The sequence below is a fragment of the Mastigoproctus giganteus genome, chromosome 10 (genome assembly GCF_048544385.1).
Source record: "Mastigoproctus giganteus isolate SK-2022 chromosome 10, ASM4854438v1, whole genome shotgun sequence".
NCBI lineage: Eukaryota > Metazoa > Arthropoda > Arachnida > Uropygi > Thelyphonidae > Mastigoproctus > Mastigoproctus giganteus.
This window is the reverse complement of record NC_143584.1, coordinates 225,775,860-225,791,031: the sequence shown is the minus strand read 5'-3', so window position 1 is coordinate 225,791,031 and position 15,172 is coordinate 225,775,860. Positions and strand designations below refer to the sequence as shown.

Genomic DNA, 15,172 nt, shown 5'->3' with positions numbered 1-15,172 from the left:
GTGTTTTTAATCTTTTTAATTGTGATTTTAATAACAATTTTAATTATTTATTATCGGAAGCAGTTTTAACTATTTATTCTGACACAATGTCTTCTCACACTCATGGTCTTGCTGTGGTGGTTTGATGTGTTTCGGGGTCGGGTTGGGCTCTCTGCTTTCGATTCCGCTGCGCATTGGATTTGGTTGTATCTCTATGAGTGAGGGAATTCATTAATTCGTTTTTTTTTTTCATCTTATTTTATTCGTTACATTTGGGAGAGAATTGACTGGAAGCATTCCACGAAAAAGATTGAGGTAAATCTCTTACTTTTTTAATAGGATTTATACAACTGCAAGGTTTTCAGTAAAAATTAACCAAAAAAGATAAATTGAAAATTAATGCTTATTAATACTTCTTTATTAAAAAATAACTCTTGTCTAATTTAAATAGCAATAAGTGATTCACAATGTATTGCTGCAGGCCTCAAAATTTGTTAAACTGGCATTGAAAAGGAGAGTGCAATAACAATAAAATTAGCATAGTACTACCACAGGATATTAATAACCACTGACTGATGATTGTGTGTGTGTGTGTGTGTGTGTGTGTGTGTGTGTGTGTGTGTGTGTGTGTGTGTGTGTGTGTCATTGCTAGTACTTGCATTTAAGAATGGTAATAGACCATGAGTTGAGACTAAGTTTGTGTAATTTTGTTTACTTCTGTAGTTTGTAATTAGTATGTTTCTTTGTGCATTTTTTATATTTATATGTTAATAGCATTAAAAAATTAATATTTATTTGTTTCCCCTTAAGATGTTTTCTCAGTTAAGATGTTTTCCAGTGTAAAAACTTAGGATTTCATTATACAGTAATAAACAAGTCAGAAACAATGAATATTGGTTGACTTGTCTTGATAACTGAATTGAAAAAATTTTTTAGTTTCCATGACTTTTTTTTGTTCATAATGCATATAAATAAATTTTTGAAACCAATGTCATTTTTTCTTTGATATTTTGTGTAATCAGGAATTAACAGTGAGAAATATATATTCTTATCTGAAAATATCAGCTTATGCAATGAGATCGATTAATAACATTTTACAAACAACTAACTACTTTTCCATTATAAATATATATTCTTTTTTTTTTTTTTTTTAAACTGAAAAAGTGGGAACTTGTTTATAATTAATTCTCTCCCCCACAACACACTCCTGACAGACTTAAAATAGTAAAACAGTATTCACTCTCTTGCAGAAACACCAATCAAACTGTCGATACTGTAGATGTTCCTATTGCAAAGCAGTGGTGAATCGCACAAATCTAGAGATCCATGTAAATGAAAAGTGCCCAAAGACTTGTAAGAGGTGCTCTCACTGCTCACAAAAAGTTCGAATTGAAAGTTTTCAGGTAAACTAGTGTAATTTTGGAATATAATCCGAACACAGTAGAATCTTGTTAATACAAAGTTCATGGCACCTAAATTTTCATGTGTTCTAATAATGAGGTTAGCCATTAGTGTCAAAACTTTAGCATTTTTTTTTTTTTTTTTTTTTTGTATATATAGTGTACCCAGGAGGAAGGTCAATATTCCAGGAGGTGAAAGGAGGTCATTTTAAGCAAAAAAGTTCATATAAACATGTGCCCTATCCTGGTTTCAGAGATAGAGCTACTTTAATGTACATTTTTTTTGAAATTGGTGCACAATATTTTCCTTCACTCCCATCAGACTGTGCCTTTTGATTGTCAGTTGCCAGTTATCAGTTGATTGTTGTGACTGTAGAAGGGAATCAGTGAGTAGCGTCAGTTGTCAGTTCTAATTGTAGAAGTGTTTGCTAAAAATGCTGCACATTTTTACTAATGCCGAATATGCAGATATGCTGTATGTTTATGGCTTCTGCGATGGTAGTGCCCCTGCTGCTGTTGAAGAATACTGTCGGCGCTTTCCTACACGTCGAATTCCGGATCATAGTGTTTTCCAAAGCTTTTAACACATTGTGTGAAAGTGGTATGCTTCCCAGTGCTCATGTTTCATCTGAACGAGGACGTCAAGAAAATGTGCAGGAATGGGAATGCATTCTGAACATGGTTCAGCATAGTCCTACAATTAGCACGCAAAGACTTTCTGCACGTCTCAGTGTTTCACGAACACATGTATGGTGAACACTACATGAAGAGAGCTTGTACCCATTTCACCCACAGTGTGTGCAAAATCTTCACATAGGGGACAGTGCCACGTGTCTTGAATTTGTCATTGGTTAAATGCCAATTGTGAAGTGCTTCCATCAATACTATTTACTGATGAAGCCATGTTTACCCAGAATGGAATCAACAACAGACATAATACTCATTGATGGTCGCACGAGAATCCACATGGTACAGTGGAAACAAATTTCCAAGTTCGTTTCTCAATCAATGTGTGGTGCAGTATGATCGATAACCTGTTGATAGGTCCCGTTATTTTAGAACATCGAATATTGATTACCTTCAATTTTCGCAAAATACATTAGGTGAACAACTAGAGGACGTTTCTTTGGCCACACGGTGTGCTATGTACTTTCACCATAATGGGGCCCCCTTCCCATTCTACCAGACGTGCGAAGCAACATCTGGACTCAATTTTCCCTAATTGGTGGATTGGTTGTGGTGGTACCATTAACTGGCCACCAAGATCTCCAGACCTAACCCCATTAGATTTTTGTTTATTGGGTTGGATGAAGAGTGAAGTGTATAGAAGAAAGGTGGCTACAAGAGATAATCTGCTAGCTCGCATAATGGACACTGTTGCCCATATAAAGGAACGTGATGATACACATTGACAAGCAACACGTCATGTTTTCATGAGAGTAGAAAAGTGCATTGAAGTTGATGGTGATATTTTTGAAAATTTATTTTAAACTGTTCCAAATTTGTCACTTGAAAAATAAATATTTCAAATGCCTCTATCTCGGAAACCATTCGGGATAGGGCACATGGTTATGTGAACTTTTTTGCTTAAAATGACCTATCCTTTCACCTCCTGGAATATTTCCTCCTGGGACACCCTGTATATCTAACAATGATAAGAAATAATAAGAACACAAATAAATTAAATAATAAAATAAAATAGTAAAAATAAAAACAATAATAAAAGCCTTGTCTAACAGTAATAAGAATAATATATATTTTGCTTAGATTTTATTTTATTTATAAAAATAAACTAAGAAAAGAAACACTATATTTGAAATATAGTACGAGTACATATGTAATTTAGTATCACAAAGTAGTAAAAGAATTATAGTCTTAATATTAAAGGAAACATAAACCAGTTAACTCTTCTATCAATCAATCTAATTTAAAGAAAGAATCCAATTTCATTTGCACAGTTTTTTGCTTTATATGCATTCTTAACTACATCAGACATTATCAAATGCAATAGTTGTTTCCTTTTCAATATTAGTGCAGGCCAATACATTTGCTTTCACAACTGGTAACAAAAACTTTATCAACTAATTCATCATCAGACTCCTTAAATTCACCAACAAAATCCATAGGTTCTTCAAAATTACCCCATTCTTTGGCATTGCTGTCGCATTCATGTTCTGGGCCATATTTTTCAATGATATTTGCTCCTTAATAATTTTCAATGATATTAAGGACATCTCATTAAAAAAAAAAAAAAAAAAAAGAAAGAAAAGAGAGGGAAAAAAAAAAAAGAACTTAGCAGTCTTGGTGGGCATAATACGACTGATGAATTTCAATATTACTGCACCCTTCACTCTTATTTCAACCATAATTTTTCATTTGTGCAGGAACATCAAAAGGACTGTGGACTTGCACTAATTCCATGTAATGCTTGCAATGTTAAACTACTTGGAATTTTCCTTCCACTTCACTTTAAGCATTACTGTCCAATGAGAAAGGTCACTTGCTCACACTGTGGAGACCAAATTCCAAAGAAGGAAATCCAGGTAAGTTTGAGATTGTTCGATAACTTAATCCATTGCATCTGTGATGAATGTTTCTATACAAGTACAGTGACCAGAAACTTGTGTGTAGAGAGAGAGGAGAGAAGGCAGAATAATTGATTTCAATTTGTTGCCAAACCTATTTCTCTAAATATCACCATCAGATGAAAAATTGGTTTTCTGAATGTGATTATATTTAAGTTAAATCATTAGCATCCAAATGCCATACCGATCACTATGTCAGTGTAAATGGGTCTTTCTGAACTGACCTGTAAATTTTCTGATATTTACTTCCTAGTTACCAACCCTCTGGATTTATTATGGGACTCCATTTGTTTTGACACATCCTCTTGACCACTGTTTTAACAGTTTTTCTGTCTTTTCACATTTAAAAAAAAAAATAAATAAATAAAATATAACTACAGCTTTGCCATTAAATTCAGTTTTTAAAAAACTAAGCTATTTGTGAATTTGTACTTGAAATTTTGTTTTTCTTTTCTAGTTAAGAAATTTTCCATTAGGAATACTAGTTCATGTTCATAAAATACGTAGATTGTGCAAAAATATAAGTTATACTCTGGCAACGCTTAACACTATAACATTAGATATATCATTTACTGTGGTGCAAAACTAAATTATGTTTAAGCAGTTTTTCAGTAAGATCCCAAAGAAATACAATGTAGTGTTTAAAAATATATATACACAAGATTTTCCTTGTATTGTAAAATATGGAAAATGTAGCAGGCTTGCTTTTGAGCTGTATATGCATGTGATTTTTTTTAATTTCAAGTGGTATAATACAATATAATTAGCCATTCTCAAGTAAATATTCATAGGAACAGTGTGAAGCATGTGTACAGAATAATGTAAAAAAGCAGATTTTAAAGGGAAGATGATATAGTCATATGTGCTGAATGTTTATTCCCATCATTTATCATAGAATATAAGTTTGCTATGAATCCTGATAATCAGGCAGATGCATTGATGAATTGCCCATAAATATGTTCCTGAGGATAGTAAAATAGCAAAAAAGAAAGAAAAAAGTGGACATGGAAGAACAAATACTGTAGCAATTGTTAATATAATTGGACAGAGACAGAAAGAACAGGGGACAAAAAAGCCAAAGTCAAAAATAGTTGAAAACGGAGAACTTTAAAATTTTATTCTTAATTCTGACATGTAAGGGATAATAAGATTTTAAAAAAAAAATTAATTCTAGTTCTTCAAAATTTTGCAGGCGTAATGGCAGATCATAAGGACATCCGATGATAAGTGTATAAGATATGGTGACAAGTGATATTAGTATAGGCCATATAGTGCAAAGAAACCACAGGTTTTTGTTGCACTGGCTAAAAAAAAAACTAAATAAGAAAATGTAAATTATGCCCCTCCCTTCTCACGTAGGAAGGAGTATGTCCATTTGACCTTTGTTTCTTCAAACTGTCAGCCACAACTGCAGATGCAACTTGTTCTGGTAATCAACAACTTACTGGCTAAAAGAAAATTTCCTATCTAATCTACCTCTTCACCCGCGATTTGAATACGACTCATTAACCTACTGCTTTACTTTATAACAGTGAAAATTCTGCCCTCATTCATTTTACTAATCCCTCTCAGAGCCTTGCTATTTAACCTTAATCAGGTTAAAAGACCTATTCCTCTATAATCTGAACTTATGGAACCTAGTTCTGTAATTCTTACCATAGTGAAAATTCTGCCGTCATTCATTTTACTAACTCCTCTCAGAGCATTTTAAACTTCAGTGAAGTTCCCTCTAAGGTGCCTGGTTGGCAAGCTCTGTAGTCCACATAATTTAAATCTTTCCTTGTATGGTCACCCTTTTATTGATCTTACTATGTGAGTTGCTTGTCTTTGGACCCTTTCAAGAAATTTAGGGTATTTTTTTCGGATGTCTCTATACTTGGACATAGTATTCCAAATGCAGTCTTACAGTTGCCTTATATAGTGGGTTTGTGACCATCTACATCCCTACAGGATGTTGTTCGATAGATCATTGATAAGATACCATGGGCTTTCTGTTGGCTGCGGTTTAGATTCATAACTCTCAGATCCCTCTCTTCCTCTATTGTTTTTAATTCAATCCCGCCAAATGTGTATGCCATTTTGGTGTTGCTATTCCCAAGTGTAAGACTTTTGCATTTGCTGCATTAAAACACTTTTATGCCACTTTTTTGACTATTCTTTAAGCCTCTTCAATTCATCCTGAAGGAGCTCTGTTTGGCACTGATCATTAATGACTCCCAATGTTTACATCACAAATGTTGACATCATACCCTCTATCCCATCATCAATATGTGAAAATCAGAAACAACAGTAGACTAAAAAATGATCCTTGGGGGATCCCACTTCAGCACCGATCTAAAAAATATCTATTAATCACAATCCTCTACCATCCTTCAAAATTACTGGGTATGTGCCATCAATTCTGAGTGGCCTCAGAATTGATGGCACATACTTGCCTGTGGGCTCAAATGTTTTTCTAATAAACAGTCCATCTGTAATTTAAAAATCAGTAATTTCATATGTCTTGGCCTTACTCACACAGCTTCTCCTCATCATGAAGGTACTTTCGTCAGTAAAAACCAATGAAAATTACCTATTCGGTCTATCAGCAACATCAGCTGAGTTATCTAAGACTTTCCCACACCCAGTACACAAGGGTCTGACATGATTTATTTTCTTCTTGGTATTCACATATATGAAAAACTCCTTATTCCCATTATTTGCTCTGTTAACCATTTTTTATAATATTTAGCCTTGTCCTCTAAAACCTTTTCTGTGGTACTATTACAGATCAACTTGTAGCCATTGTAGGCTTCAATAGTTTTAATCAATCTGTAGCCTTTCAATCCTATCTTTTCTGCTCTATTAGACTGGACAGTTCCGTATTTATCCATCTCGGCATCCTTCTGGAATCTGTGATTATTGCTTTAAACATATTCCATAACTGAAATGTATTCACCCTCCCTCTGCAGTCCACAGTTAATAGGTGCCATTCACACCTTAAACTCTCATATTCCGTTTTTCTGAAATTAAAACCTGTGCCTTTTCAATATCTCTGCGATATGGGTGAAATGAGAGAATTTTATTTTTATTTTTTTTTTATGGCTGATGCTGTATAAGCTTGCTTTCTTGCATCATATGCCTCTACTAATGCTAAATGCTAATATCTTTCTTCATATTCCAACTGGTGACTGCTTGGTCGCTATCTGCCAAAGGTTTCTTTACTGTAAATCCTGTGATATCTTATTCGTGAGTAATGATGAGGTCTAGAATATTCTTATCTCTAGTATTTTCTCTAACATGCTTATCCAAATAATAATCATCTAGTTTGTTTAAAAATTTTGTTTCCCCATTGTGATTTTCCCTCCCACTTACTGCAGTCAATTGGGGGCAGATTGAAGTTAGCATAATAAGACATTCATGCTTGCTTTGCCCATTCCATCTGCATATAGATACTGGTGTCATATCCTTCACTCATCATTCAGTCTTCCTTCAATCGATTCTATGCTCATCTATTTTCTATTTCTGTAGATTACTCCCAGTATCATTACATCTTTTCTTCCAACTGATTCCACACAGATTTCATGCTAACAGGTGTAACTTCTGACTCAGCAAAAGCTCTTTACATGCTCAGGCTGCTTTTGATAAGAAGTGCCACCCCTTCTGTCTTCCCTCTCTTTCACAAATACATCATACATACCATAGTGGAACTTGTCATCTGCTTTTTCTGGGTGGCACCACATTTCTGTTAGCTTATCATGTCAGCATAAAGTTAATACTATGATTATTTTCATTAATCACACTTTTCCCATCAACAGATTTAGTATTTTAAACATCAGTATCATTAATAAATATTAGAAACAGTAAAGAGCCTAATACCAGACCTTGTGGGATCTAGTAACATTATTCCATTAAGAGCAGTGGCCATTTATAATTGCTCTCTCTCTTATCACTTATTCATCCCTTTATCCATAATAGTACCTTATTCCTACTGCCACATTTCTCCAATTTATATAGCAGTCATTTATGTGGACCTGTATCAAAAGCTTTACTAAATACTCCATTTCTTTTGTAACAACCTCATAGTGGCTAATGAGATATGATCTTCCCCTTATTAAAGTCATGCTATCATTCTCTATAATTCCAAGTGACCCTGTATTACATTCTTAATGAAGGACTTCATAATGTTTGCTAGCACATAAATCAAACTTGAAGATCTATAATTACTAATTTTGCCATCAAAGCCTCCTTAATGAATAGGAAAGATGTTGGTACAGCTCCAGTCTCTTAGCAGACCTTGCCTGAATTAAAGTATGCACTTATAATAATTTCCTTTTATTTCTAAAATAATAAAAAAATTCCTTGCTACTGTACTTCTCATTTTCACATTTTTCCCACCTTTGTATCATCTCTAGATTTAGTATTTTAACAAATGCCAAGTTCATCAGTATCTGATTCTTGTCTGTGGAACACCAATATGTGTAGAAATTCATGTGCCTAAGGTTTTTTCCATAATTTGCCTTTTGCATGCCTGTGATCCTGAGTAACTTGATTAGAAATTAAATTTTATTTACATCAAGATTTAATGTCCCTTGCCTATTTCTGTGGTTATCAGTTCGTAAAAGTCTGTCTGTCTGTCTCTCTCTCTCTCTCTCTCTCTCACTCAATGATAGTTCACTAACACTACATGAACTGCTCCGTGCAGTTCGTGTAGTGTTTCACTACCTAAGTGTTGGTGTGAATATAGGATTTGGAAAAAAACCCAGAAATGTACAATAATTTTTATTTGTTTTCTTTGAAAAATTTAAGAGAATTGTGGGTCAGTTTTTTTATAATTTTATAAGCCTCCCCACACACTTCAGTCAAGTTCGTTTTTTTATTTACAGCATAAATCGACTGAATACTGGGGTTATTATAATTAGGGTTAGATAATACCTACAGAAAAAAAATAAATCACTAGGTTAGTTGCATGTGCAACTAAACTAGTGATTTCAATCAATGTATTGATATATGAATATACATGTATCAATATATATGGAACATTTCCTTCTGAAATGTTTGCAAAAATGTTTAAATAAATAAATAAATAGATACCCATCTAAACCTGTTGGGAAAAATAGCCATAAGTCATTATTTTACATTATTATGACTTCATAACTACAGATATCCAGAAAAAGAATATTAATGATATCAAAATAGTTCTATATTATGATAAATTGCTCTCCATTATTGTTGTTAACGAGCAGTCATATTTGGTCTCTTTCATAGGAACATAAAGAAAGTTGTCCTGGGAAAGGTATCAGTTGTCCAGATTGCCAAGTCAGACTTTCAGGTTTGAGTCTTAATGATCACCAAAAATTGCAGTGTCCGGTGAAGAGACAGACAGATGTGCCCTGCACAGATAGTATCACTTTAAAGGATATGAACAGCAAATCTGGAGAATCCTGTGGAGAAATTCTCATCAACCTCTCACACTGTGAAGCTCAAATTCCATTTTCAAATAATGACGAACCCAAAGGATTAGAGTGTCAAGAGAAGAAAAACACTGATACGCCATGCAAAGATGATTTATCCACAGTAGCAATTCAGGAAATTTTCAAAGAACCTTCTGAGGGAACACTTACCAATGCCCCAGAATCAGAATATGAAACTGAACTTTTGTGTTCAAATCTTGGTGAAAACAATAGATCAGAATATGAGGTGAAGGCAGATGCAAATATTCTTTCTGAAGTTAGTCTCTGCATGGAGGCAATGCTGAAAAATTTGGAAGAATGTTGTGGGGAAACACTTGTCAATTGTCCAGAATGCCAAGCTCAAATTCCGTGTGTGAAACTTCATGAACACCAAAGATCAGCTTGTCCGGCAAAGAGGGACTCTGTTCCCCTTGGAGCTAGTCCCTCCATAGAGAAGATATGGAAAAAGTCAGAAGAATCTTGTGAAGGAACACTTAACAGTTCCTCGCATCCTACAACTCAGCCTTATTGTCCAAGTCTTGATGAGCAACAAAATTCAGAGTGTATAGTGAAAAAGGATATGGATGTTTCATCTGTAGATGGTTTCTACAGTGAGGAGATTCAGAAAAATTCTTGATCAGTGAAGTAATATAGGAATGGCTAAAAATGAAGATGGGACATAAGTCATTGACTACCTGAAAAGAGTATTTAGGAATATCAGTGGCTACTAATTGCATTATTTCACAGTGATCTTTATAGGAGTCAGAAATTGCAATCATCTGAATCCCCACAATTAATGCAACATTTCTTTTACTAGGTGAAATTATTCTAAAAGTTCACCCTTGAACTTTGGCTGTGTATTTTTACTTTACTGAAATGCCGAAAACAAAATAAAACATAATATATATAATGACAAGTTGTGTTTCTTTTGGAATATTCTTGGTCTTTTCTATTTGTAAGGACTTTCTTAAGTAAGAAAGATTTAAGTTACTTTTCCATGTGATCTGCAAGGAATGGAGTTCATATTGTGCATCCCCTGGTAGGTGAGTTTCGTTGACATAATGGTAACAGTTGTGTAGGCGCAAGTATTCATAATGGTTGGTGGAACAGACTTCCATCCCTTGTGGTGGAGGTTGATAGCCTAAATAAGTTTAAGGCTCAGCTGGACAGGTATTTTGAACGAACAGAGGGGTGAAGTGGAAGTGGTTTTTTTTTTTTTTTTCTGGCTGATGCTGCATAAGCTTGCTTTCTTGCATCAAATGCCTCTACTAATGCTAATGCTAATGGCATGTCAGCTGGAATGTTACTCCAATTTCGAGGTATGCAGAAATTACAATTTTTGTGGGAGAAACAGCTGAATTGTTCCGAGATTCATCGTAATACTGCCAAACATTACGGTCTTTGCGAACAGCCATGAGAAACAAGAGGCCTGGAAAGTTAAGCAAAGGTGTTGCTCTCATTCAGGACAACGCCACACCACACAATGCATGCACAACACGACACTTGCTTCAAAGTTTTGGATGGAATGTATGGCAACATCTGCCATATAGTCCTGACTATCACATGTTTGGCAAGCTGAAAGAATATCTAGGGGGACAATGATTTACAAACGATGAGCAGGTGGAAACAGCAGTTCAGTGGTGGCTGAATGACCGAGGGATGCATTTCTATCATCAGGGAATTGAACATTGAGTCACACATTCTGAGAAATGTTTACACCAACTCGGTGACTTCATGGAAAAGTAGTGCAAGGTATGTGCTTTCTATTGCATAACGTTGCCTCAATAAATGTCTCTTGGGCTACAATGGTTCAGTGTAACATATTTTTTGAATTATCCTTGTAGTTTTACTGTTCCTGCCCTTTTCAGGTAAAGAGTTGTAACATCTCTTTGTATCCATGCATTACTATGGCTTGACACAGCCCTACCTGCAGTGGTGAAACTAAAATACTGCCAGGTATTACATGATGTGGTAAGTGTTTCCACACCTTGGCGTATGCGAATGGTGATCCTTGTGGGGGCAAGGAATCTTCCTCAACAAGCTTGATGTCAGAGTGGCTGCTGTCTTGCTCAATTAACATCTTGGGCTGCCCTGCATAAGCGAAAGGTCCCTGGCTAGAAATCAGTTATGCTGCTCTTGAAGAGCCGAATGAGTGTAGTGAGGCCTCTTTGCCTGCTGAGGCTACTCCTTCGAGGTGTGTCATGGAAGAGCAATTGGGCTTTTCAGCTCACACAGTTTACATCAAAGAATATTAAGAAGCTCTATGTCAAGCTCGAGAGGGTTACCCGTTCTAATCGGGTAAAAATTGGGGCATTAACATTTGCCCCAATTGTGACTTAACACAGTTGCAGCTTGGGAAGGCAGAATATTTTTTTAGCATTAACAGAGGCATACGATGCAAGAAAGCAAGCTTATGCAGTATCAGACAAAAAAAAAAAAAAACTGCTCCCATTTCACCCATCCGTTCGTCCCAAATACCTGTCACCTCAGCCTTAAATTTATTTAGGCTATCACCTTCCACAACAAAGGATGGAAGTCTGTTCCACCAACCAGCTACCCGCTGGCTAAAGTCAAACTTCTGCAGATCTGTCCTACAACTGTCTTTCCTCAGTTTGAATTTATGCCCTCTCAGGTGATTATACTGAGCAAGAGGAGGAATCCCATCAGCGTTGAGCATGCTCACACCATTCAAGGCTTTATACACCTCAGTCAGGTCACCTCGCAGGTGCCTACTCTCTAGACATTGTAATTTGCAAAATGTAAGCCTTACTTTGTAAGAGCAACCCTTCATTCCATTCAAAAATTTTGTTGCCCTTCTCTGTATTCGTTCCAACAGCTCTACATCCTACTTAAAATGAAGCCTCCAGACCTGTATACAGTATCAAGGTGTGGCCTGACCATTGCCTTATACAAGGGAATAATCACCTCCTTATCCCTGCTAGAAAAATTTCTGTATGTCATTGACAAGACACCATGAGCTACTCTTGCAGCCCATCTGCACTGCTCAGAGAACTTCATATCTGCCTGCACAACCACCCCCAAGTCCCTTTCATTCTCTACCACTGTCAGTGTAGTACCACAGAGTTGATATGATACTCTGGGGTTACTTTTTCCCATATGTAGTACTTCACATTTGTCAATGTTAAACTTCATTTGCCACCTCTCAGCGCCCGTCACCACCAAATACGGAGGATGCGGAAAGGTCAGGGAATGACCACCGCACCGGAGCAATATGGCCTTAGTTGCTAATGCTCCTAAAAACCAAATAACAACAACAACCACCTCTCAGCCCATCTGCTCAACTTTTCTAGGTCCTGTTGCAGCAGCATACTGTCATTAGTGTTCTTAAAAACCCTGCCAACCTTTGTATCGTCTGCAAACTTGTACATTAAGCCTGATATACCATCATCAATATCATTTATAAATACAGAAAAAAGAACAATGGACCCAACACTGAACCCTGAAGGACTCCACTAATAACATTAGTCCACAAAGAGCAGTGTCCATTGATTACCACTCTCTGTTTTCTCCCCCTCAGCCATCCCTTTATCCATAGCAGCAATTTTCCTCCAATGCCACACTGCTCCAATTTGTGCAGCAGTCTTCCATGTGCAACAGTATCAAAAGCCTTTATTAGAAGAGTCCCTCAGGGTATTGGGTCCATTGTTGTTTTCTGTATTTATAAATGATATTGATGATGGTATATCAAGCTTAATGTCCAAGTTTGCAGACGATATGAAGGTTGGCAGGCTTGTTAAGGACACTAATGACAGTATGCTGCTGCAACAGGATCTAGAAAAGTTGAGCAGATGAGATGAGAGGTGGCAAATGAAGTTTAACATTGACAAGTACTACATATGGGAAGCAGCAACCCCAGAGTGACATATCAGGTCTGTGGTACTACACTGACAGTGGTAGAGAACGAAAAGGACCTGGGGGTAATTGTGCAGGCAGATATGAAATTTTCTGAGCAGTGCAGAAGGTTCGGCAAGAGTTGCTCATGGTGTCTTGTCAATGATATACAGGACGTTTTCTAGCAGGGATAAGGAGGTGATTATCCCCTTGTATAAGGCAATGGTCAGGCCACACCTAGAGTACTGTATACAGGTCTGGAGGCCTCATTTTAAGAAGGATGTAGAGCTGCTGGAACGAGTACAGAGAAGGGAAACACGATTAGTGAATGGAACGAAGGGTTGCTCTTACGAAGAAAGGCTTAAATTTTGCAAATTACAGTGTCTGGAGACTAGGCACCTGCAAGGTTATCTGATTGAGGTGTATAAAAGCCTTGAATGGTTTGAGCATGCTCAATGCTGATGGAATTCTTCCTCTTGCTCAGAATAATCATTCGAGAGGGCATAAATTCAAATTGAGAAAAGACAGATATAGGATAGATGAACGGAAGTTTGTCTTTAGCCAGCGGGTGGTTGGTTGGTGGAACAGACTTCCATCCTTTGTTGTGGAAGTTTGCCTAAATAAATTTAAGGCTGAGCTGGAGGGGTGAAATGGGAGCTTGTTTTTTTTTTTTTTTTTTTTTGGCTGATGCTGCATAAGCTTGCTTTCTTGCATCATATGCCTCTACTAATGCTAATGCTTTCTAAGATCCAAGTGTATGATATCAAAGTTATTCCCTGCATCCAGTTCCTTTGTGACCACATAGTATCCAATCAAATTGGTCAGACAAGACTTCCCCTTAACAAAACCATGCTGTGTCCGAGCTATAACTGAAGTCTTGGGTAGATGATCCTGCAGTGCTTCTTTAACCAGTGCCTCCATTAGTTTCCCTGGAACAGAAGTTAAACTAACAGGTCTATAATTACTTGTGTTGCCCTTTGATCCTCCTTTGTGATTTGGGGTCACATTTGCTAGTGTATTCAGTCCATGGTTAACTCTCATGAGTCCAAGGAAGCTCTCATAATTAAGGCTAACGGTTTGCTTACTTCCTTTGCCACCTCTGTTAAGATGACTTGGTAGATCCCATCCCCGCATTTGCCTTTTTTATGTTTATCTTCAACAATTTATCCTCCACTTTCCTCTCAGCTATTAGAAAATCATCTAGCTCACTGCCAGAGTTTAATTCACCTCCGGCATTCCCCTCCCTGAATAACTCCTTGTGTGAATGTAGATGCAAAATACTCATTTAGTTTGTTAGCCATCTGAGCAGGATCATCAACAGTTGAACTATCAATATCCATATCCAGTGGACCAATCTGATTCATCCCTTCTAGAGTTTACATAAGTAAAGAACTCTTTGCTGTTCTTCTTTGCATCCTTTGCCAAAGATTTCTCATAATCTGCCTTTGCCTGCCTAATCTCCTTTGTGACTTCATTACAGACCAGCTTATATCTATCATATCTCATTTTCATAGTTCTTTACATATCTTAATTGTAGATATCTCCTGTTTTCACAGTGCTATGCTCTTCTGGGTATTACAACAGGCAAATTGACCAGTTGCTACCGATATATTGTGTCCTGGCTGAAAAGATGCTGGTTGGTCTATTCAGTATAACCACATGGAAACGGACCTCTACATTGTGTTATTCTGTCCTGTTTACCAGGACTTGAGATTTCAGCTGCCGCGAGGGATGCTCGGTCTGTGAATTGCTCAACAAAACAGAAAATGCTTTTTATAAATATTTTTTCCAGCTCATCCCAAAGATGTTCGATAGGATTGAGATCTGCAGACTAAGCGGCCCACTGCTGTAAAGTCGTCGTGTTCCTGAAATCATTCCATAGTGATTCGGGCCTTGTGCACCGGCGCATTATCCTGCTGGAAGT

General features: G+C 36.6%; 1 protein-coding gene across 2 annotated transcripts in view; it reads left to right on the top strand.

Annotated features, from left to right (window-relative positions):
- LOC150079995 (uncharacterized) overlaps positions 1–10,208 on the top strand; it is a 113,199-nt gene extending 102,991 nt beyond the window's left edge. Inside the window, exons 8-10 of one of the 2 annotated variants that reach the window (XM_090382342.1) lie at positions 1,230–1,382; positions 3,764–3,922; positions 9,212–10,208. In XM_090382342.1, the coding sequence (XP_090238468.1) occupies positions 1,230–1,382; positions 3,764–3,922; positions 9,212–10,033 (1,134 nt within the window). In that variant the 3' untranslated portion in view covers positions 10,034–10,208. The remainder of the gene's footprint in view (positions 1–1,229; positions 1,383–3,763; positions 3,923–9,211) is intronic. The other variant, XM_090382343.1, reaches the window with a different exon arrangement.
- The last annotated feature ends 4,964 nt before the right edge of the window (positions 10,209–15,172 follow it).